Raw genomic sequence first — 25,129 nt, forward strand, 5'->3', positions numbered from 1 at the left:
ATTTCAAATTAAATGTGTAAAACTTGGAAAATACAGGGAAATACAAAATAGAACATTGTAGTTATATTATGATATAACCTTATAGTTCATTTTTCTAAACAATGTAATTTTAAACGTATTTTTCCTTAGTGATCTATGATCTTTCCCACATCATTACATGATACATTTATTGATTATTATTAAATGGCTGTATAGTATCTCAATCTACATATGAACCATAACTTGTTTACTAATCCTTTGTTTTTTAGAATTTCCAAATTTTTCACTTTTATAAGTACATTTTTTTTAAAAGAAATTTATATAGATAAATCTTTCTACTCACAATTACTTCCTTAGGGTTTTTGCTAGAACCAAATGTCATATTTTTATGGTTTTTAATGCATAATGACTTATTGCCCTCCAAAATGATTATACAGACTTTCAAAATTCAGCAGTATTTGTAAATGCCCATCTCTCCTAACAAACACTGGGTATTATAACTAAAAAAAAAGAAAAAGAAAAAAGAAAAAGTTGCTAGTTTAACTGATAAAAAAAAAAATTGTATCTTTGCATATATATCTTTGGTATTCTTTCCTTTGTGACTTATCTGAGCAAAGCCTCTTCCCACTGTACTAATGGCATGTTAATCTTTTCCTGATTCCTTCTTTCCTAACATTTTATTTGGAAACTACAGGCCTGGTGCATGAAATTTGTGCATGGTAGGATCCCCAGGCCTCCCTGCCTCCCTGCCTCCTCCTTCCCTCGGCGCCCTGCCAAGCAATCGAACTCCTGCTCTCCCAGTTGAACTCCTGAGGGGACAATTTGCATATTAGTGTTCAGGAATAAAATTTGGGTAATAAAACCCCAAAGAAAATCAAAGTGATAACCATAAAACTCACAAGGATATTTTTTTAGGGTGAGGGGACTTTGCTGGGACCAGGAATATGAAGCTTCTAGGGTAGCTGGTAAAGTTTTATTTTTTGGCCTGGATGGTAGTTACAAGAATGTTCTCTTGATAATAGTTTGTTATATTATGTATTTTAAATGTAATTTCCTATATCTTACAATTTTATCATATTTTACTATAAAAAGGTTTAAAAATAAATGAATCTGTTATTCGTGTGCATGATGTTTTAAAATTATTTTTTGGAAACGAAGTCATTCTGCAAGTAGGGCAAACCCATTGATAATCTAAGTAACATTTCATTGTTCAGTATAAGCTATTTTAAGGTACATTTGGATAATGACTTGATGAACAGTTTATATAAACTTAAATTGGAATATTAATCATTCTTCATATATTAACTTTTAGTATTGTTACAAAACCAATTATATAAGATCAAGACAAATGTTTATTTCAGTTTTAGGATTTCCATTTTGTTCTTTTCAATAGTTTCTATTTCTCTGCTAAGATTTTTCTTATCTTTTCATTAATTAGAGTCAATTCTGTGAGCAGAATTCTAATTGCTCCTTTAACAATCTCTGCAAATTTCAATATTTGGTTCAATTCAGAGTTGGTCCCTATTAACTATCTTTTCTGTTGAGAATAGGCTATGCATTTCTGTTTCTCCTATATGAGTAATTTTTATTCTGGACATTGTGAATGTTATGTTATGCAGATTCTAGATTCTGTTATATTTCTCCAAATAATGGCAAGATGCTGTTGCTTTATCAGACAGTTACTTTGGCCTCATAGTTCCATTCTCTTATCTTTAACTAGTCAGGTTGGAATATGCCCTGTGCACATGTAGTCCTGAGCTCAGCCAGACATGTGGGCAGAGTTTCTATGCAGCATTTGGGATCCTTCTCTCTGGCTCTCTCCTATTCAGAGTTTATCCTTCACAGCAGCTGTGGTTTCCCCAAACACTATGCTCTAGTTCTTCAGGCCAGAATGACTGTGAGTTTGCTATGAATTTTAGTTTTCCCCACATGGTGAGTGTAGACTGGGACCTGCTCTCAAGAGTAAAATCATTAGGCAAACAAGTAAAAACCTGATACCATGCTGTCACCTCACTCTGAGTGCTAAAATCCCTCCAGAATTTGCCTGCTTGATTACTTTCCAATACCTTCACATAGGGGTTTTTCATTTTTTCAAAAATGTTATCCAAAGTTTAGACTTTTATTTAAATGGAGATCAGTCTGATAGTTTACTTGGCCATAAAGGTAGAAATAATATGAAGATAGTAAGAATGTTTTTATAAGTTAAATAATGATAAAGAAAAACCCTGTAATCAGACTAACAGATTAGATTTATTTTGGCAAAGAAAAATCCTTAGACTGTATATTTATAATTTCAAGGAAATCTGCATATATAACCACAAATAGAATATGAATATAAGAAAAGTAATAAATGAAAAACATGTTTGAAAAAGGAAAACAGCCCAATTGGAGTGTCTCAATTGGTTGAACATTGTTCCATGTACCAAAGGGTTACCAGTTGAATTCCAAGTCAGGGCACCTACCTGGTTTGTGGGTTTGATCTTCCAGTCAGGAAGCAGAGGGAAGGCAACCAATCCATGTTTCTCACTCACATGGATTCCTCTCTCCCTTCTTTTTCTTTCTTTCTTTCTTTCTTTTCTTTCTTTCTTTCTTTCTTTCTTTCTTTCTTTCTTTCTTTCTTTCTTTCTTTCTCTCTCTCTCTCTCTCTTTCCTTCCTTCCTTCCTTCCTTCCTTCCTTCCTTCCTTCCTTCCTTCCTTCCTTCCTTCCTTCCTTCCTTCCTTCCTCCCTCCCTCCCTCCCTCCCTCCTTCCTTCCTTCCTTCCTTCCTTCCTTCCTTCCTTTCTTTCTTTCTTTCTTTCTTTCTTTCTTTCTTTCTTTCTTTCTTTCTTTCTTTCTTTCTTTCCTTTTATCTCTCTAAGCATGTCCTTGGGTAAGGATTTTTTTTTAAAGGGAAAATAGTTACACTTTAACTATTTTGAAATAAAATATTTGTACCACTTTTGTATTATTTTTAGGAAAAAGTCTAATGAAGCTGATGAATGTCAAAGAGAACTTAGAAAACTGAAGTTTGAATCCATTATTTCTGAATCAAGGTATACATTGCAAATATTTTAATTAATATTTTTTTAGTAATTAAGTTTGAAACCACATTTTTCGCCGAGACCGCTTTGGCTCAGTGGATAGAGTGTTGGCCTGCGGACTGAAAGGTCCCGGGTTCGATTCTGGTCAAGGGCATGTACCTTGGTTGTGGGCACATCCCCGGTAGGGAGTGTGCAAGAGGCAGCTGATCGATGACTCTCTCTCATCAATGTTTCTAACTCTCTATCTCTCTGTCTTCCTCTCTGTAAAATATCAATAAAATATATTTTTTAAAAAGTTTGAAACCACATTTTAAATAACATTTTATTTAATATGTACTTTGGCTTTCTTTAAAAAAAAATATTATATATATATATATATATATATATATATATATATGTGTGTGTGTGTGTGTGTGTGTGTGTGTGTGTGTGTGTGTATCCTATATAATATCTTGAAGCTGTTTATTGACTTTTGCTTCTAGGTAGATGGGAAAATTTTAATAGCAGAACTATCTATTTCCTTAGCATTCTTAATTTTTTTAAAAAAAATATTTTATTGATTTTTTTTTACAGAGAGGAAGGAGAGGGAGAGTTAGAAACATCGATCAGCTGCCTTCTGCACACCCCCCGCTGGGGATGTGCTGCAACCAAGGTACATGCCCTTGACCAGAATCAAACCTGGGACCTTTCAGTCCACAGGCTGACGCTCTATCCACTGAGCCAAACCGGTTTTGGCAGCATTCTTAATTTTTATAAGTTAAAGTTATAGTCTATAATTTCAAATGAAAATTTCCATACCTTTAATAAACATGAAAATATAGTATCTAATGCACATTGATGGGATTTTTTTCTATTTCTTTTTAGGCATACTAGATTGCTTAAAGAGAAAGAAGACTCTTTAATAGCTTGTCAACAACTACATAAAACTTTACAGGAAGAACTAACTGCAAAAGGAAGGCAAGAAGAAGATATAAAAAGGAGTATTAACCTTGCAGAAAATGAACTGGAGACAACCAAAACTCTTCTGAATCAGACAAAGGAAGAGGTTATAACACTGAAAAATGAAAGGTGCAGTCAAGAATAATTTCTTCCAAAAATAGTTAATGTTTATGTCAGTATTCCATATATATTTGAAACATCAATGTTCTGAAATCCCCGAATTAAAGATATATTTCACCTGAATGGTTATTACATCCCATGACCTCACTTTACAGGGATCAAACTAAAGCTTAAATTGGCTAAATTTCTTGCTTAAAGTTATAGAGTTAGTTAATGAAAGTAGAGTTGAAATCCATATTAGTATTAGATTTTTATTGAAAATATTAAAAAAAAAAAAAAAACCACATGTGATACTTTACTGAATTTTACTTGGACCATTCACTGGTGGAATCTGACATTTTCCAGTAGAGAAAACTCTTTTTATACCACTTTTTCTTTTATTGCTTTCTATTTTTCTTCTCTTTGTTATTTGTTAACTTCTCTTATTGAGGACTTGCCATAAGCACAGTTACCTCTGGTGTTGAGGTAGTATCAAGGATGCTAAGAAACATATTCATCCAACCTTCCTAGATATTTTTGCCAATAGAATATGGAGCCCAGAAATAAGTCCACACCTTTATGGTCAGTTAATATTTGACAAAGGAGGCAAGAACATAAAATGGGGTAACAGTGTTGGGAAAATTGGTCAGATACGTGCAAAAGAGAAAAAGAAAGGAAGGAAGGAAGGAAGGAAGGAAGGGAGGGAGGGAGGGAGGGAGGGAGGGAGGGAGGGAGATAAACTAGATCTTACACCGTCTTACACCATACACAAGAATTAAACTCAGAATGGATTAACACTTTAAGCACTCAGTCCGTCACCAGTGACTGACACTATACTTTCCGTCCAGAAGACAAAACAGGCTGGGTGCTTAATTAGATGTTAGACTCAAAACCATGAAAACACTAGAAGAAAACATAACAGTAAATCTAGGACATTTCTCATAGCAATATTTTTTTTCTGATATATCGCCTTGAGCAAGGGAAACACAGAAAAAATAAACAAATGGGCCGAGACCGGTTTGGCTCAATGGATAGAGCATCGGCTGGGGAATGAAGGGACCTGGGTTCGATTCCGGTCAAGGGCATGTACCTTGGTTGCGGGCATATCCCCAATAGGGGGTGTGCAAGAGGCAGCTGATCGATGACTCTCTCTCATCGATGTTTCTAGCTTTCTATCTCTCTCCCTTCCTCTCTGTACAAAATCAATAAAATATATTTTAAAAAATAAATAAATAAATAAATAAACAAACAAACAAACAAACAAATGGGACTATATCAAATTGAAAAGGAACACTTCCTAATTCACACCCAGAGGGGAAGTCAATTTTTTTGCACTGCCTCGCAGAGCTTGGGCCCTCACCTGTGAAGCAGGTGTGAGTGTGCACATTTTCCACATAAGGAAATAGGTTAAGTGATAAGGAAATAGGTTAAGTGAGGTGAATTTCTCGCTCAGGGTCTGTGTGTCTAACCTTTATAACCCATGTTGCCTCTCCTACAGTTTGCACAACTTCCTCAGCATCTCCCTTAAAAGGCCCGATTTTGTCAGCTTCTGTCCATGTGAGCGCTGTTTCTCAACCATGTTGTAACATGGTCTTCAGGGGCCTCCCAGCCCTGCAGAAAGAAGGAAAAAAAACAGTGTTCCCTCTCTCCCCACCCCTCTCTCTCTTCCCTCACCCTCACACTCTTTCAGGATTCTCCCGCTCACTATAAATAAATACAACGTTGTGAGTTTTGTCTTCTACTCTCAGGCAAAATCAGAAGTAGAGCTATCTCTTCAGAATGAAAATATGATACACACATTTTTACAGCACATTCTAGAGGAAGAGAAGGTTTGTGTGCATTGTGGCTTGTCCTATTTTCATGGAGGCTAGAAGCAGTAAGAAGCATAGAATATAGAAAGGGAGCTGGAAGCAATGTTTTAAGGTTTGTGAGCTTTTGGTAGCGTGGCTTAGCGTTTTTAAAAACGGACTTTAGAGTTAAGCAAACATAGGTGTATATTTCACCTTGACCAGTCTCAAGTTTAGACAACGTAACCATTAAAGGTTCATTTTCCTTACCTGTAAAATGGGCATATTAGTAACAGCTATCTTTTTGTGAAGATTAACGTATCTAGTATTATGCCTGGTAGATTGTTGGTGCTCACAATGTATTAGTTCCCTCCCTATCATTGTTCCTTATACTGCTAACCCTTCAAAGGTCATATCTGATTAATTTTTATACCTTGCACTGGTGATGTAGATATTCAGTAAGTGTGTCTGTTGAATTCAAGATTATCTGCCTTACTCTTAAAGAGATTACTATTCTATGGAGTGAATCCATTTGGATGCCATCCTATTAGTATAAAGGATTATGAAATGAAGTGTCCTCAGGAATATCATTCCAAAATAACAAACCTTACCGGGGTTTCCCCCCAAGACTCGCTTCTTTCTCTGATTTCCTCTTCATCAACAGCTCTCAGAGCAAGAGGCTGACTTCTTATATCACAGATTTACTGCTTTTAACAGAGGCAGGAGTTGTGACAAAATCAAAATTATCTCTTTGATTGAAAATGTGAAGACATCTCCTTTAGAACAACTTGTGAAACAGAACTGAAAGCTGTCATTTGGCATTATGGTTTGACATTTGTTTGCAGTTACGTTTTTACTACAATTAAGGGAATCTCGGTGTTTGGGTGTATGCAAGAAATTAGATTCTCGTTTGCTTTTCAATCTAAGAACTTAAAAGTTAAAGTTTTAAAAACAAATCCTCTTAATTGTGAGTAGATACTAGTTTGCCTATTGTGCCAACTCCTAAAACATTATTTTAAAAATATATCTGGTGACATTGCAGGGTAGAATGCTACAGATGGCCAGCTCTTCTCCCAAATATGAAAAGTGAAGGCAGCATTACATACTGTAGACAGTCCTAGGCTGGTACGAGCTGGAGCCAGCTCTGCCTCCTGTGAATAACGCCACTTCAGAAAGATACCGACCACTCAGGGTCTTCATTTCTTCTAAAAATTGGGAATTTTCTTAATTATTTCCAAAGACTGGCAAGAAAAAAACCTACTGTATCCCTAGAGACTAAAACAGCCTGATATCTGGTAGACACTCAATTAATACTGGATGTATGGATGGGAATGAATTTAATCCCAACCAAACTACTGAACATAGGGTTTAAAACTCAGAAGCCCCCAGTGATTCAGACTTTAGAGTTTATGACTTGCTAAATATGAGAGCTGGGAGTTTAATTCTGTATTCTAGTGAAAATCTTCTTGATTGGATTCTTAGTCAATCCAAATTTAGGACCTGATGTTGTGTTGTTTCCTGTAAACGTAAAGCAGCAATATCTGTAGAAGTGGTTCTAAAGGGGAAATTGGATAACTGCCTGACATCCAGAAATAGCTGCACATTTTCAGCTTTTTATAACATGGAAAAGATGGAATACGTCTCTAACAATTGTGTTTCATTTCTTATCATTCCTCTACACATCTAGCAGAAAGGCTCACGAGAGTCCAAGTTGATTCTTTACTGGTTCTTTCAGCACAATATTGTCTTTCTTTATCAGTGTCTTTCTGTTTTAAAAAATTTATCTTTATTGTTGAAAGTATTGTAGATGCCCCCTTTGGATTTTTTCCCCATTGACCCCTCTCCACCCACACCCACCTTTGATTAGCATGAAATAAGCATACAGAGATGATTATATGCATTGAAAAAGATACTCCTGATTCCAAGAATAAAAACCACACTTACATAGTAAACTATGAAAGGTCTTGCACCTTGTCTAGGGGATGAGAAGGTGGGTAGGGAGAGGCTAACCAGGAAATGTATTTGCATATATGCATGCTAATCAAGGATAGTTAAGTGTTTGTAATATCACATAGAGTCACTCTTTCTGCCTTGTGCCATGAAAGACTCACACTGAAGAGCTTTTGGAGTTATAAGGACTCAAAGACATATGACCGTCTTTATTTCTGTAGTCATATCAAGCAAACTTACCATCACAGGTGCAAGTTCATAATTTTTATAACAGTTCACTCAAAACACCTTATATTTTGCACAAATTCATAAGGAACTTAATAGTTCTTTGAAACTTCAGTGAATAGCTATACTTCATTAATATCATTTCAACCTTGGCCTACTATATTTTAGCTTCCCTAATATACTAGACTTTCCCAGTTTTGTTCTAAAAGGTTACACTTAACAGTGGGGTGTTTTGTACTGGGTTTATCAGAGTAAAGTATATGAAGTAAATTCTATAATACTTTTTGGTGATATAAAAATTATATTTATAGCTAACTATCTATAGCTATCAAACCTATCTCAGTTTGGCTCAGTGGATAACATGGACCTGTGAACTGAAGGGTCGCAGGTTTGATTTCAATCAAGGGAACATACCCAGATGTAAGAGGCAATCAATGTGCTCCTCTCATATTAATGTTTCTCTCTCTGTCTCAACCCCCTCCTTCCACTCTCTCTGAAAATCAATGAAAAAACATAACCTCGGGTGAGGATTAACAAAAAAAAAAAATTGTAACTATCTCCAGGGAGACTGAAATTCAAGCATCTTAAATATTTAGTATTATCCATTTTAATAGTGAAGATAACCTATAATGTACTCACAGACACCCATCTGAAAATGCTTCTTGGAATTTTCTAATCAGTAAGACCTTTTTTCAAATAGGAAACCTGGCTTAGAAATAAAAGTGAGTGAAATGTCCAGAACTCTGCTGTCTGGTTACTCCTAACAAGCATACGGCCAGCCACATCCATTCTATGACACTGACATTCTATGAAACCAGGTGAAGTGCTACTTTATTTCCATTGACCACTGTTCCCCCCCCCCTTTTTTTTTTTAACAAGTTTACTATTATAGGTACTAATCTTATACCTGAAGTTTCATAATATCACTTGAAGGCAGACCATTCTATTAGTTTCCTATTGCTGCTATAACAAATTAACACAGATTTAGTGGCTTAAAACAATACCAGTTTGTTATCTTATAGTGCTGGAGGTGGCAAAACCAAATTAGTGTTAAGGGACTAAAATCCAGATGTCAGGAAAACTGGTTCTTTCTGGAGGCTCCAGGGTAGTATCCATTCCTTGCCTTTTCTAGATTAGAGGCTGCTGGCATTACTTGGGTCCTGGACCCATGAATCCAATCTGCTTCTGTCGTCACATCATCACCTTCCCACACATTAACTTTCTTCTCTACATAAAGAACCGTGGTGATTACACTTAGAACTCATCCAGATAATCCAGGATAATCTCTACATCCCAAAATCCTTAATCACATATGCAAAGTCCCTTTTGCCATATAAGGTAAATAGTCTATGGAAAGGATAAAAGTTGACAAAGCTGTTTCCCAATAGGGCAGAATCTCTAATGCCCACTTCCAATGCGGTCAACATAGACCAGTGCATATCAGAGAGGAAAGCAAGGCGCCATGGAGAAAACTGGACTGAGAGATCACTTCCACATGAAAGAACCATGGACTAAGCAAAGAATGTTTCCCACCTCCAGGGTGGGAATCCTCATAGCGGCTTCCAGTAGGATTTCAGAGTTGTGATGGACTCCACCTAGTGCCAGGTGACTTACGGTGCACTTCCCAGTGAGAGGACTATGCTATCCATATTTGTTTGACATCACACATGGCCGTTTGACTTGTTCTCGACACTGAAATATAAGAGAAGTGATATGTATCAATTCTAAGCAGAAGATTTAACAGGTCCTATGTTTTGTTAAGGTTTCTTTTCTACAAATCACAAAATCAACATTCCCAGGTAAGAGTTACTCCTTGGCCTACATCCTGGAACAAAAAATGGAGTAGAGCAGCAGATGCCACCTAACGAGCAAAATGTAAACTAGTACTGTAAGCCTCTGAGATTACCAACAAGTTAAGTTTTGGATGTCTCTGAAATACAAAATTAGAGCAGTCAGGTAAAGAGTTGGATGCATGAGTCAGATGCATCGGAACTAGAGATATGAGCTAGAGATAAAATTTGGGAGCTGTCAGCATCTATATTGCATTTTAATTATAAGAGTAGATAAGATCACCTAGAGAAAGAGAAGAAAGGAAGTAAAAAGGGCCAGAACAAAGTGCTGAGAACACAAACATTAATTGACAAGTAGAGGAAGATGAGTCTGCAGAGGAGACAGGAATGGCCGAGCCCGCCTCCTTTGTTCCGTCTGTGTCTCTTGCTGCTCTCCAGCCTACAGACTGCTGAGCAAGCATCGGAGCCTGGTGGTCTGCTTCACACTTTCAAAGATAAAGCTCCCTTTTGTACGGCTGGATTTTGAGCACCATTTGGTCAGGGACCCTACCTCTGTCCCTGCAAGGCCTGATGACGCCGCCTTGCTCATAGTATGCAGAGTGGTCAATAAACCCCACCGTACTACTAATATGCCTTTCTCTCACCTTGGTCTCTCCCTTAAATTAGTTTTTCTCCACATACACATTCTACTCCACACTTAGTCTTTATTATTATCATTCATTTTTATAAATATTGAGTAGTAGATACATAGAAGGTTTATGTAGGTGTAAAGTTTAAAGAAGTACAACACAACGAACATCTATGTATCAATCACTCAGTTCAGGAAAAAGAACCTTGCCATTAGCTTTGAAGTCACTCATACTTCTCCCCAATTCCACTGCATTGCATCCTCCTACAGAGGAAACTTCCAACCTGCATTTTGTGGCTGTCAGCATAGGAATAAAAAAGCATCTACAGTTAACACCTGCGTGCTTGTCAGTTACTTTGCTCACTATTTCTTTTGGCATGTCTGACCTTGCTTCTGAATGTATTCCTTTTTGCAAAGCATATTATTTCATGCTCCTTTGGTTAGTGCCAAACACTCAGGTTTTATTTCAATCTCATTCTTAAAGATAGTTTTGCTGGGTACCCAACTTTAGGTTGATGGTTATTTTCTCATGGGATTTTGAACATATTATTTTACTGTCCTTGGTTTCTTTTGGTTCTGTTGGAAATAAGTTTTCATTTTATTTGGGTTCCTTGGAAAATAATGTAGTTTTTTTCTCTTTGGCTTTTAAGATCTCTTTAACTTAGATGTTCATAATTTTCTACTACCAGGTGCTCAGATGTAAGATTTATTTTTATTTATCTTACTTAGAATCCATTGAGATTCAAGATTTGTGGGTTGTTGTTTTCATCAATATGGAATATTCTCCTCAGATATTTCTTCCTTTCTTTTTCTCTCTCCTTTGCTTCTGAAATAGTGAATAAGTATATGATCTTTTTAATATGTCTTCCAGATAGCCACTTCTCTTGTTATATTTTTGACTCCCTGTACCACACTCTATGTACTTCCTTTGAATATCCCTTTTAACTTATCACTTCATTTTTTCAGTTATGAATAATCTGCTACATGGCCATCCACAGAGCTTTCAATTTCAGCTACCATATTTGTTACATATTTGTCATTTCTACAAGTTCAATTTGGTTCTTTTTCAAACTTAGTCATTTAAATCACTTTTATTTCTTTTTTTCTACTGTATTGAGCATCCTTACTTTATATTCTGTATATGAAAATTTAATACTTTAGTATTTGTGGATTTGATTATGCTGTCTTTGTGTTTGTTCATTCTTCCTATTATTAATTTTTCAAAAATAGTTTTGTGATTTTTTTAAAAAACTATGTTCTTATAGGTCTTATCTCTTTATCAGTAGGAATTCTTTGAGCCCCAGTTTTAAGAGTTTTCTCCCCAAAATATTGGTGTTTTTCCTACCAGGAATCTGGAGACAAGGTTAACCTAGCACCACTTTAAGTTATCATTTCAACATGAAATGTTTGGGACCACTCAGGTAATATGAATTCAGGATATAAATTTGCATTAGGGTTGGTTGATTTCTTATGAGATATTTGTATTTTTCTCTCTACTTAGCGCCAAAATTCAAAGCCAGTTGTTTCCTTTTAGTACCTTGAGAGGAGATATTATTTTTATTTTACACATACAAGTGTGAATTTCACACATATACTGTAAGTTGCTCTTTGTGATGCAACTTCATTCAGGTGAGTGTCCTCTGAGACTCTTCCTTTGTCTCCTGATTCCTGTGCCCTTCATGCTTATAAATTTTAAAGCTCAAGTTCATCATATTTGGAAAGTACTTTCAAGATGAGAGTTAGCTTCAGTGCTCTACTTATTGCTGGGGTTCTTCCAATAAGTAGAGCACTGAAGCTAACTTTCATTCGGAATAATTTTATATTTATATCAAAGTCACAAAGACAGTACAGAGAGTTGATGTTTCCCATTTAGCCTATCTTTCTTAATCATGGTATAACTACTTTTCTGTACAAAACTAAGAAATTACCATTGGTATAATATAATTAACCAGAAGACTTTACTCAGATTTCAGTAGTTCTCCACTGAATGTCCATTCTTTCATTTGAGTTTTGTCCTCTTTATCTTTCTCACCTTTTTGTCCAGTTAGTTAAATTCTTATATTTTCTATAATAAATAAAATAATTTTACTTGGTTTTAGTAGAAAAGTGTAAAGGTATCTTATCCAACACATTTTCTGGAAAGAGAAGCCTGGAAAGTTTTGTTTTCTCAACTACTTTTCCTCAAGTGATATTTATACCTCTGGTTACTAAGTTAAATTTGTCTTCTTATGTTTGTGTCTTTAAAATTTTCTAGACTAGAAATGTAGGCACTATTTTTATTACAGTAAAAAAAAATTTTAATAATACAATGAGTGAAACTAGAATAGAGATCAAGAGATAGACAGAGAGTCTATTACGATACATTAGGTGGAAGATAAAGTCAAGAAGCTTAATGAGGTTGTTGCTAGTGGGAAAGGAAGGGAACAAATAGTTCGACAAGAAGGAAGTGGAATACATAGGACTTGTTATTGAATGGATGTGGTAGAACAAGGAGAAGGTAGAGTTGGAGATGGCTCGGGAATTCCAAACAAAGATTTTGATTGTTAAAGAAAGGTTTTCAGAAGCCAAAAGGAAAGGCAAGATTGCAGGATATGACAATGAATTTGTGTTTTGATGTGTGAAATCTTTGGTGTTGATCACTAGGATACAGATGTCCAGCAGCAGTTATAAATGAAAGTCACAAGTTTGAGAAAAGGGATCAGAGTAAAAGGAAGAGGTTGGTAATGGAAAACAAAGGACTTAGGAAGAGGAATAAGGAATAGGGAAGAATCTCCTACATAGAAAGTAAGAAGCGTCATGATTGTAGAAACAGGAAGGTGCCCTAAGCAACAGGCATGCATTTGCCACTACTTGTGATAGTCAGATGCTAATTTTGGTGCCTCTGGGAAAGGTTCTCATGAATCACCCACATTACCTCCACCCCGAGGATCATAAACTAAGCTTTGGGATCCACTTATGTGGATTAAAATATTAAATGTTCTTTGTGTTTTCAGTTTTCTAATGTTTTGTACTATACCATATCACACCTCAGACTTTACCCTCCACTTAATTTGGTTTGTTCCAATCAGCATTTGAGATAAGTAAAAGAAAAATAAATCTAGCAGAAACCACAAACATGCTGATTTTATGGCACATCCCAATGTATTTTCCTTTAAAAAAAAAAAAAAAAACAAAGCAAAATATTGTCTAGTGTTAGAATTTAGTCATGAATTTTAGAACCACAATGAAAAACATTTTATTATACTTTTGAATCCATATATGTTGTTACTATTACATGCAAAAATAGCATTACTTACTATACAGAAATTAAGCCTGAGAAAATTCTTACTATGCAATGTTTGTGAATTATTGCTAACAGTAAAAATCCTATCTACCTATCTATCTATCTATCTATCTATCTATTACTAAAGAGAATAAACAGACTAAATTGTGAAATTATATTCTCTGATGAGACTTGACTCATTTGTCAGGTTTATGGTTTTCAGGGAACTGATGCTGATTTCACATCAGAAGAGCATCAAGCAGCTACAGGAGGCCCTTCGACAGAAGCGGCTGGATGATGCTAACTGGAGGGAAAAGGTAATGAGAATGTAGCTTTCATCAGCATGTGTCTTACTTGCTTCTTTAAAGTCTGTTTATTTGCCAGAAGGCTATTCCAACTAGATTTCTTTGCTTCTATGCACATACTTGGTTCCTTCTGGAACTTCCTAGACCAATGCACCATGCACAGTGCACTGAAGCCTTCCCAACTCTTTTTCTTCCCCAGCTGGTACCTATCCCTAGCACTAACTGCTGCCATGGTTTCCTGGTTATGACTTAAATCGATTCATATGGGCAACAACTGAATTTGAGAATATGAACTAAAGTTGCTCTAAATGTCTCATTCTTATTTTGTTTCATTTTTTAGCATGGTCTTTTTCTTTTCTTCTCTGAAGTTCCTACTTCTTTTTTTGTTTTTAATATATTTTATTGATTTTTTACAGAGAGGAGGAGAGAGGGATAGAGAGCTAGAAATGTCCATGAGAGAGAAACATCAACCAGCTGCCTCTTGCACACCCCCTACCAGAGATGTGCCTGCAACCAATGTACATGCCCTTGACCGGAATCGAACCTGGGACCTTTCAGTCCGCAGACCGACACTCTACCACTGAGCCAAACCGGTTTCGGCTAAAGTTCCTACTTCTTTAATTATTTCTAATTTTTATTAGTCTTGGTGTCCTCAGTTGGCAAATCTATTCTTATTCACATTCTCCCATCTTTACCGATCCATGTTTTAAAAACCAAAAAGATGATCAACTTCAACAATAAACAATAAACAATAAAAACAACTAACAAAAAAAAGCATATTAAAACAATGAGAGATTTCCCCCATACATCCGCTTGATAGAGTGGTTTTTGCACTGCACTGAAGGACCGGTGAGATAGTGTTTCATATTCTTTATGGGACTGGAAATTACAGCAATGTTTTGTACAGTAGTTTGGCAGTATGTATGAAGATATATTGTAAATGTCCCATATTTGACTCAGAAATTTCACTGATGAAAGTAATATAGAGACATACAAGTCCTTCCCTTCCCTTAGCTCTTCTTATACTAATAGAGTGAACTTTCCTGCCTTTGCTTATGTATGTTTCTCATCTCCTCAGCCACACCCCAGGAAGGACTTTCAAATACAATCGCCTGTGAACTCTTTGCTAGTAACACTAAGACCATGATATCTTTCTAATAAATTAATTACATCATAGGTGTATTTGGGCAGGTATAATTTTCTATAACATTTTATTTTGTTGAGAGGGCATGACTTCTTATTAATAAATCTTATCATTTAGCTTAGCAGTAAATCAAGACCCAGATCAGTAAAGCCAAGATATGATAATTATGTCTTGGTTGCGTTAGCTATTGAAGCTGTGAATAAAAAATTCCCTGAAAGTCCTCTCATGAGAAAGAAGAATCACTAATATGACATTGTCATCTCTTTCTTGGGTCACTGTGCCTTTGCGTAGGAATGTAGTGTTCCCTTTATAAATATACAATACACATATTAGAATAAACACAACTTAAGTGCTTTTTGTCATTAAAAAATGTAGCCAGCCATTTGTGCCTGTGCTTAATTACTTTAGAGTACGTAAAAGGCACATAACAAAATCAGCTGTTGCTATGCAACAAGGATGGCACATTTGAAAATAACTATATGTTTACTAATTGTCATGGATTTTTGTTTACTCGAAGTGTTGCTTCGATGTGAAGAATGGAAATTAATGTGCATGCTGAACATTTAAAATTGGTCCCAAATGCACAAATGTGTTACTCTTCAGTGAAAATTCTGCAATTAAGGAATCTCCTATAGCTGGAATACTAATTTGACTTAGTTTTAAATAGTACAGAAATCTTTTAAAAACAATTAGTTTTTCTTGAGCTTCTAAAAAATGTTACTTAGTTGGGTTTTTAAAAAATATTGTTAAGGTATCTTGTGGCCATTAACTCTTTAAGTCACACCTTGTGATCTTTCCAAATGTTTTGCATTTGATTTCCCTTTTCCATGTGTTCTTATATATCCCCATGTGGCTGGAGCACAGTGATCAAGAGGTGAAAGTGGTGAAAGTTAGGTTGGAGAAGTCCAGGGCTGTCAGAGACCGGCGTTTGGGTTGTGCCCTGCACAATAGCACAGGCCGAGGGAGAGAAGGAGCTGCCATCCAGCCTGTGCTCTGCTCACCAAGCCCTGTGCCTGGCACGAGGCTGAATTCATCTCAGGAAGGGGTGCTTTGTTGATTCACACGAAGGTGTCATACAGGCTGGTGGTATGGTCCTATAGAAAATCACATAGAGGCCTTTTGATTTTACACTAATGCACTGAGAAATCACTAAGAGGGAATAAGAGAATCCAATTTTTATTTTGTAAATGCAAAACGAACAGGATTTAATGCTGGACTGGGTGTGGATGGTAAGGGAGAGAGGGGAAGGATTTGAATAACGAGATGGATGGTGGTTCTGAGTCCTGAGATGGGGAGGGCTGGGGGCAGAGCAGGTGGAGACAGGTTTTTGTATCAGGATTTCTGGTTCAGACACTTTATTTGAGACACCTGTGAAGTTCCTAAATGGCTACCAGGAGGCAGGTGGATGTAAGTACCTGGATTTCACAGGAACATCTGCTCTTTTCTCTGAGTGCCCATAAGGTGTTCTTTGTCTTTAGTAGTCCAAGAGCAACACATCTGAACAACCCTCTGTGTTTCTAAATGATCATCAACATCCTTTCCCCTAAACAATCCAGAAATTTATTTTGAGAGAGCCAAAAGAATTTATTTCAGTGAATATAAGTATAATTGTTTAGCCTTGGGGCAAATACTCAGGCCTGCACTCAGTACAATAAATCTAACGACCCCACACTGGAGCTAGGCTTCTGTCTGTACTTTATTTCATTTAAAGGGCTTCCCACAAACCTTCATAGCAATCACTCTGCTTCCTGGTAATCTGGTTTCAGTGTTCCCTTGAGAAATACAGATTGACATCTCTCCTCTTCTTACGGTGACCTCAACCACAGAGTCTCACTAAGTCAGGTTTGACAGTTTTTCTCCCAAGTTATCTGGCATTAACTCCCCCTGAGGATTTATAATCATAGCACAGTGTAAATCCAGAGCCAGCCTGTCGCTGGGATCTCTTCTCTAAATCTCACCAGACAAACTCCCAGGCCTTAAGGAATCCAGGACTCACTCTCTTGCTCCAGTAGCAGAGCCAAAACCCATGGTTAAAACCCACAAGGAGAGAGATGTTGGCTCAGCTAAAGGAAGCGGTGCCTAATGCTTAGTGCTGTCTGGAAATGGAAACGCCTGCTGAGAAAGGAGTGAGTTACAGTTTCTGGTGGTGTGGAGGCACAAAGCAGACAATCATTTGGTGTGGATTCCATGGCAGAGACTGAGGGATCGGGGCACAGAAGTAATCCACATTGACTATTATAACCCTGCTCATGCTACAGCTTTTCTTAGATGTTTCATCACATTTCATCCTCATAAGGACCCACAAGGGAACTTTAGTCATAACCCCACCAGGAGAAATTACCTACACTAATAAAAGAGAGATATATAAATTGGCCGTCATTCCACGAAGCCCACCAGCCAATCATGAGTGAGTATGCAAATTAGCGGAACAAAGATGGCAACAGCCACAGAGCCAGCCAGAGTGAGCAGGAGGCTTGGGTCACCATTGGCAATGGAGGAAGCCAAGCTTCCTGCCTGCCTGGGGCCTGTGAGCAGAGAACACAGAGCCAGCCTGGGCATGTGGGAGGCTTGGGTTGCCGTTGCCCTGGCCAGCCACCAAGGGAGGGGCTTGCAAATGGCCCTTCGCCCCTTACCCAGGCTGGCCATGCCTCATGGGGTGAGGATTCCCACTGGGGCCATGGCCAGCCTGCAAACCCTCACTTAGGCTGGCCAGGCCCCCCAGCGAGAACCCTCACCCCATGGGGGCACAGCTGGCCTGCAAACTACCCAGCCCCTCACCCAGGCCAGCACTGTCCCCAGTGGGGACCCTCACCCCAATGCCTACAACCCACCACAGGCCCCTTGCCCAGGCCACCCTGCCTCCCAAGGGAATCCCCACCCTGATCCAGGACACCCTTCAGGGCAAACCAGCTGGCCCCCATCCATGTACCAGGGCTCTATACTAATGAAAGAGTAATATGCTGCTTAGACTGAGAGACCTTCCAGAAGACCTTCCAGACGTTCTTCTGGACAAAACCATGGTGGCGGGGCTGAGGTAGAGGCGGTTAGGGGCCAAGAGGGGAGGGCAGTTGTGGGTGATCAGGTTGTAGTTGGGGTCAGGTGGGGGTGATCAGGCCAGCGAGGGGGGGGGGGGGGGGAGAGGGGTAGTTAGAGATGGTTGGGGGCAGTTGGAGGTGAGCAGGCCGGCAGAGGGGAGCAGTTGGGGGTGATAAGGCTGGCAGGAGAAGCAGTTGAGGGCAAGCAGGCTAGCAGGTAGAGTGGTTAGGGGCAATTAGGCAGGAAGGCAGGTGAGCAGTTAGGAGCCAGCAGTCCTGGATTGCCAGAGGAATGTCCATGGGATCTGGCCTAAACTAGCAGTAGGACATCTCTCAAGGAGTCCCAGATTAGAGTGGGTGCAGGCTGGGCTGAGGGACACCCGACACCCCCCACACCCACGTCCGTGCACGAATTTTGTGCATCTGGCTACTAGTAGTTACAATAACGTCGTACAAGTAGAAAGTGTCAGAACCAGGATTTAAACTCAACTTTATTCAAATACAAAATCTTTTTTATTCTTTCCACTATTCATAGAAGCTTGTGAAATTGAGCTAAGGGATTTCTAAAGTTCCTTCCAGCACTGAGATGCTGAGTCAAAATATGGATGCAGGCCTTACTGACCCGTGTTTTCCTTAAACAGCCTCCTGGCCACAATCATATTAAAATGATCATCTATGGTCTCCATCAAGAAAAGACCATTAAAAACTCAATATTTGTACTTTATATCCCCTCTGAGCTTTCAACAGAACTTAGTCTAAGGGCCTCAAAATTTTTTTAAAAATAGGATTGCTGGCAAGGACTGTGTTTACAGTATAAATATACAGAAGACAAAGCTATTAATATTTCTCAAAACTGTAATCATATATTGTTTTAGCTTTTCTACTTATTTTCATCTCTTAGATCTTAAAATATTTGACCCAAGGTCAATTTTTCTGGCCTAAGTTCTGAGTCAACTTTTTAAAAAATACTAGAATTTAAAAATTAGATTAACTTTTTGAATTAGAATTAGAAATTTTAAAAATATTAGAGTCTGGCCCAGCCCCAGTGACTCAGTGGATAGAGTATTGGCCTGCAGACCCAAGGATCCCGGATTCGATTCCAGCCAGTCAAGGGCACATGCCTGGTTGCAGGCTCCTCCCCGGACCAGGCTGTGGTCAGGGCTCAGGCAGGAGGCAACCAATTGATGTGTTTCTCTCGCATCAATATTTCTCTCTGTTTTTCCCTCTCTTTTCCACTCCTTCTAAAAAGCAATAGAAAAATATCCTCAGGTGAGAATTAAAAAAATATTGGAGTCTGAAAATAAGATTAATTTACTTATTTTAAGGTAAAATGGTTTTATATGAGTGTTAAATGCTATTTTTTAGATTGAAGCTGAACTCGCCAAGGAAAGAGCTCAACATTTAGTTGAATTTGAAGAGCAAGCTCTTCTCTTTAAGGAAGAAGCTAAACTGGAACTTGATATTGAAAGGGAAAAACACCAAGAAATAATCCAAAAGTATAAGAAAGAACAAGAGGAGCTACAAATGAAGGTCTGTCATTCTGATGATCACCATTAATGGGTTTAACACTGTGGATGTTGGTTATTTCCTCCTGAGAGCACTGCTGAACTTAGAACTCCAGCAGTTTTTGTCATTGACACTGGGCCTTGTTTTACCCCCATAGGTAGAATGGTTTGGATATTCTCCAGGATGAATAGCTGATATAAATTATATAAGCATGCAATCCAACTATGTATGGAATTTTTTATAAAAACAAACTTACGCCCTAACTGGTTTGGCTCAGTGGATAGAGCATCGGCTTGTGAACTCAAGGGTCCTGGGTTTGATTCCGGTCAAAGGCATGTACCTTGGTTGTGGGCACATCCCCAATAGGGGGTGGGCAGAAGGCAGCTGATAGATGTTACTTTCATCGATGTTTCTAACTCTCTCTCCCTCTCCCTTCCTCTCTGTAAAAAATCAATACTATATATATATATATATATATATATATATATATATATAGAGAGAGAGAGAGAGAGAGAGAGAGAGAGAGAGATCTCATCGATGTTTCTAAGTGAGATCATGTGATACTTGTCTCTATATATAAAATCAATATATATATTTTATAAAATCATTAAGTTGGTGTAAAGTAAGCATCAAATGGGATTGGATGGCCTCTGGTTGGTGTACAGGGGATATGGTACAACCTTCTCAAAGGCAGGCCCGGCTACAAGCTTGTATGAAAAGTACAGTATCACAGGGCCCCATACTCAAAAAGGCCTCATGCTTTGGGTGTAATGCTCTGCAGATGCTATTTTGAAATTCTTAATAATGTTTCCCTTTTTATCTGAAAGTGTTACAGTATCCCTTTTCCCCCAATTGTCCCCCTCCACTTGGTTTCCACCCCTCCCTAGGCCTTTACTGCACTATTGTCTGTCCATGGATTATGCATATCCTATATAACAAAATGGTAATATGCAAACCAACTGAACAGCAGAATGACCAGTCACTATAACGTGCAGAAGGTCAATGCAGGAGCTGCCCCCTGGTGACCAGTGAGCTCCCACAGTGGGTGTGCCGCTCAGCCAGAAGCTGGGCTCAAGGTTGGCGAGTACAGAGGTGGTGGCAGTGCTAAGGATATCCAACTGCTGGCTTAGGCCCAATAAGTTCTTTGGTTAATCTTTTCCTGCCCCGTCTCCTTCCTCTGAAATTCATCAGTCTGTTGCATGCTTCAGTGTCTCCGGATATATCTTGTTCATCAGTTTATTTAGTTCATTAGATTCCACAAATAAGTGAGATCATGTGATACTTGTCTTTTTCTGGCTTATTTCCCTTAGCATAATACTCCTCAATTTTATCTTTCAATTTGTGTTTTATCATATAAGTGAAGTCCTATTGGAATAATGGGGCACATGCAGGGGAATTTGGAGCCTTGGCTCACCCAAGGTTCCGCCTCCCCGAGGCAGGTTCTCTCCTAGGCAGACCTCTTGCTTCCCATCCCCTATCCCCTGCACCCTAGGGCACCACTGGCTCCCCTTGGCATGCCCTCCCATCCCATGTCTTCTCCCCACCCCACCCCCCGTCACCTTGGGACTGCTGTCTCAGGATCCCATCTGCAGGGAAATGTCAAAAGGCAAGGGTTCCCGTTTTTTCAAGAGAACTCCTAAGTCCAGATTTTTAAAGTGAACGTTTTGAATTTTAAATGTTGACTCCCTTTTTTTAAAAAAATCAGAACACACTTGTGGCCATGTGAGCCTCTCTGCCAGGGACAGCCTGCTCTTTTTCGGTGCCATGTCTCCTTGGGGTGATGGAAACTACTGTCCAGGACTAGCAGTGACCCTCTTCCTTCCTGGATTAATTGGAGATCATGGCATATTAATTTAATTTATAAAATTACCACTAAGTGTGGTAAATAGATTTCTTGAAGAAGTTATTCTTAATGTAAGTTTAACATTTGAAACAAATTGTAGAGGCTTAATTCTTAAGTAAGAGTTCACAAAATCATTGGGACTTTGGTCTCCGAATGTTTTCCAGATTCTTCCATGGATTGGTTTCTTGTTGTCCTAATATGTATTGCTTGTCAATATCCATGGCATAAATAATAAGGATCTGTTTCATCAGAAGCAGCTTTGCTCTTCCTGCTTTCTGTTCTTTGTTTTGTTTTTCAAGGTGAGAGAAAACAGTCTTTCCCCTTCTAAAGACTGTCGTGACTAGTTTCCCCAAGATATTCTCTCTTCTCTTTATCAAGAGGCACCACCTTGAAAAGCAGTCTATTTTATAGTATTCTGGTGTCCTCTAGAACTGTACTGTATACTATGGTGGCCACATGTGACTACTTAGATTTCAATGAATTAAAATGAAGTCACATGAAAAATTCAGTCCCTCAGTCCCATTGGCCACATTTCCAATGCTCATTGGGCGGTACTGGCAAGTGAGAGCCTATTGTGCGCTTCTCTTCCAGACTCAGCGATAAGTGATGCCCCCTTGGTAGCTTGGAACTGGTCACAGTGAGCATATTTATGCTGTGGAGATAGATAAGACCTGGCTGTGTGTGCTTGTGAGTCAGTTGTTAAACATTTACCAGCACACACTGTCCGTAGCCACCTGTGGCCAGTGGGGTACCCTATTGGACATCCCAGAATATTTCTATCATCACAGAGAGTTCTAGTGGGCAGTAATGCTCTAGAACAACTGTCGCCAACCAGTAGTCTGTGGACTGGTGGTCCGTGAGGTCCGAAAGGTTGAAGATTGCTGCTCTAGAAGGTATAGTTTCTGAGCTACATCCAGTCATTAGAGATAAGAAGGAAAACAATCTCAAAGGAAAACTTATTGGTCTGATAATGAATAAAATACAATGGTTGTATTCCCCATGCATCCACAAGCATTGGGCATTTTTAATTACAAAGCCACCCTGTAGTGAATCCAGATAAAAACTCAAGCTATTCTTGATAGCTTAATTCAGTTACAGAGATTAATATATTTCCAAGGATGCCCAAATGATTAATGCAATTCATTCAAGGTGGCAAAAATAAAAGTGTTAGTCTTTAACTTTTAAAAAGAAAATCTCGGAGGCCTACATACGTCATAGGATTTGTTTTCTTCTGATCAGCAGAGTACACTGATTATTTAGAATAAGCCTCTTAAAACCATAAGAACTGTGTCTACCTAGAGATATTGCCTAAAAACTAATACAAGATTTATCTTACAGATATCAGACTTAATCACAGACGCTACTAGAGATCTAAGGCTGGAAGTGGCCACTCTCGAAAAAAAGCTCCATGAATCTTGTATCCAATATACTGAAGAATCTGAGTCGAAGGAGAAGGAAATTGAAAACCTTAAAAATCTGGTTGCAGATTTTGAGTCTCGCTTGAAGAAGGAAATTGACCAGAGTGACTTGGCTTCAGAGGACTTGAGGAAGGAAATGAAACAGAAGTCCGATGAACTGGAGAGAGTGTTGCTGGAACAGACGCAGCTGACACAGCAGTTTCAGCAGTCCCAGCAAGAGGTAGGACAGACGTTGGCACCACTGCAGTTAGAGAGAGAGCACATGTTCCTTCAAAAACCATCCAAACAACCAAACAAACAAACACATAATAGGCAGCTTGGTGTCATGCAAAACGTTCTGGACCTGGGGTCACATCCTGGTTTTGTCCTTAACTAGACAGTCACTTAACCTTTCTAGACCTGGCTTCCTTTTCTGTAAAATGAATATATTGAACTACATAATCTCTAAGGTTTTTCTCACTACCCAGTTCTACTGAGTGGCAAATGACCTTTTAAAACATCTGAGACTAGTCATCTTTATATGTCTTGCTGGTTTTGGCATTAAATCTTTGCAAAACAAAACAAAACAAAAACAAAAACAAAAACAAAAAACTTTTAGAGCACTTGCTGCTTTAGTTCAGATAATGCTTGGACAATATATCTTACATGTGATTTTTCTTTAGGGATTTATCTTTCTGTCAATCTAAATTTATAAGGTAATTTACATGTGCTGGTCTTCTTTTTTATGTATGCATAATTATTTTAGCAATGTTTCTATTTAAACTGGAGTAGACATATTTTGATTAATTTTATTTTTCTAATAAAAGTCTGATTTCTGAACTGCTAGGCAGAAACAAACATAGATTGAATGTGTATGTCCCATAAAAAGTCATGAAACCTAAGCCCCAATGTAATGATTATTTAGAGGCGGGGACTTTGGGATATATTTAAGTCATGAAAGTAGAGCCCTCATGAATGGATGAGTTACCTTATAAAAAGAGAACCAGAGGGCTCCCTTATTCCTCTCACCATGTGAGGACAGGGGAGAGAACATCTATGAGCCAGGAAGCAAGTTCTCAACTGACACCAGATCTGCTTGTGATTTGATCATGAATTTCCCAGTCTCTGGAGCTTTTGAGAAATAAATTCTATTTGTTGTTTGAGTCACCCAGTCTATGGTACTTTGTTATAGCAACCTGAACTGACTAAGGCAGTTGAGCAATTAATCTACTCTCTAGTCACCAAAGCTATGTCACATCAGAATATGTGATCCCATGTATGACAGTATAGCAAATAAAGGCAAATGGAGGAAGGTTCTGAATGTTAATGACAAGTAATACTTTTGTTGGTTTTATGGGCATCTTAATAAAGGAATAAAAAGAAAGTGCTAGTAATAACATTGATTATTAACAACTAAATATACCATGCTCTTGCTGTATTTAAATTATCAGGCAAAGTAAAACATATATGCCATCATTAGACTTGTAAAGTGAATCTTTTGCAAAGGAGTTATTAAAATAAGTTAAAGTGGGAATGGAAAGAATGCTGGGTCAAGAGCAATGCCTAAAGAGCCCTAAGAAGTAGAAATTATTTCCGTGTTATAAATGAAGAGGGTTGAATCACTTCTAGAAGGTCACACAGCATGGTGGAGCCAACATTCATTGATAACAGTGTTTCCTCTTTCTGGATAACAGTGCTTCCTCTTTCGGAAGCCTGAGTTATAGCGATTCTGCTTCTAAGTAGTTTAGTGACACCAGGTCTTAGCACTCATCTCCAAGCCTCATTTCTTCCTTCCTTTCTTCCTTCCTTTCTTCCTTCCTTTCTTTCTTCCTCCCTCCCCTCCCCTCCCCTCCCTTCCTTTCCCTTCCCTCCTTCCTTCCTTCCTTTCTTTTCTTTCTTTTAACACACAACTTATTCTGCCAGATGCTTAATGGATCAGATGATTGAGTGTCTCCTGTTGGAAGAGGGCAAAACAATGTCCCTAGCAAAGGAGCCGCCTCACCAGTGCAGGCAGGGGTGAGGGGAGGCACACAGGACTCAGCTCCGCTGGAGAAACCCTGAAGGGAGAGAGGTGACACAATTTTGCTTCAAATGAGGCAGGAGTGTTGAAGTTCTAGAGGAGCGACAGCAGGTTAACGCATGAAGCGCCCAGTCAGTCACCGGTGACTGACACTATACTTTCCATCCAGAAGACAAAACAGGCGGGGCACTTAACACGTT

The 25,129-nt window shown here is 38.4% G+C and overlaps 1 protein-coding gene across 1 annotated transcript in view; it reads left to right on the forward strand.

Moving 5' to 3' along the window:
* The window catches only part of LEKR1 (leucine, glutamate and lysine rich 1), a 120,251-nt gene that overhangs the window by 85,206 nt on the left and 9,916 nt on the right, over positions 1-25,129 (forward strand). The window contains exons 8-12 of the mRNA XM_084876051.1: positions 2,934-3,011; positions 3,864-4,067; positions 13,903-13,996; positions 19,529-19,693; positions 22,851-23,150. Of these exons, the coding sequence (XP_084732177.1) occupies positions 2,934-3,011; positions 3,864-4,067; positions 13,903-13,996; positions 19,529-19,693; positions 22,851-23,150 (841 nt within the window). The remainder of the gene's footprint in view (positions 1-2,933; positions 3,012-3,863; positions 4,068-13,902; positions 13,997-19,528; positions 19,694-22,850; positions 23,151-25,129) is intronic.

The sequence above is a fragment of the Pipistrellus hanaki genome (genome assembly GCF_964339955.1).
Source record: "Pipistrellus hanaki genome assembly, chromosome: 2".
NCBI classification, from domain to species: domain Eukaryota; kingdom Metazoa; phylum Chordata; class Mammalia; order Chiroptera; family Vespertilionidae; genus Pipistrellus; species Pipistrellus hanaki.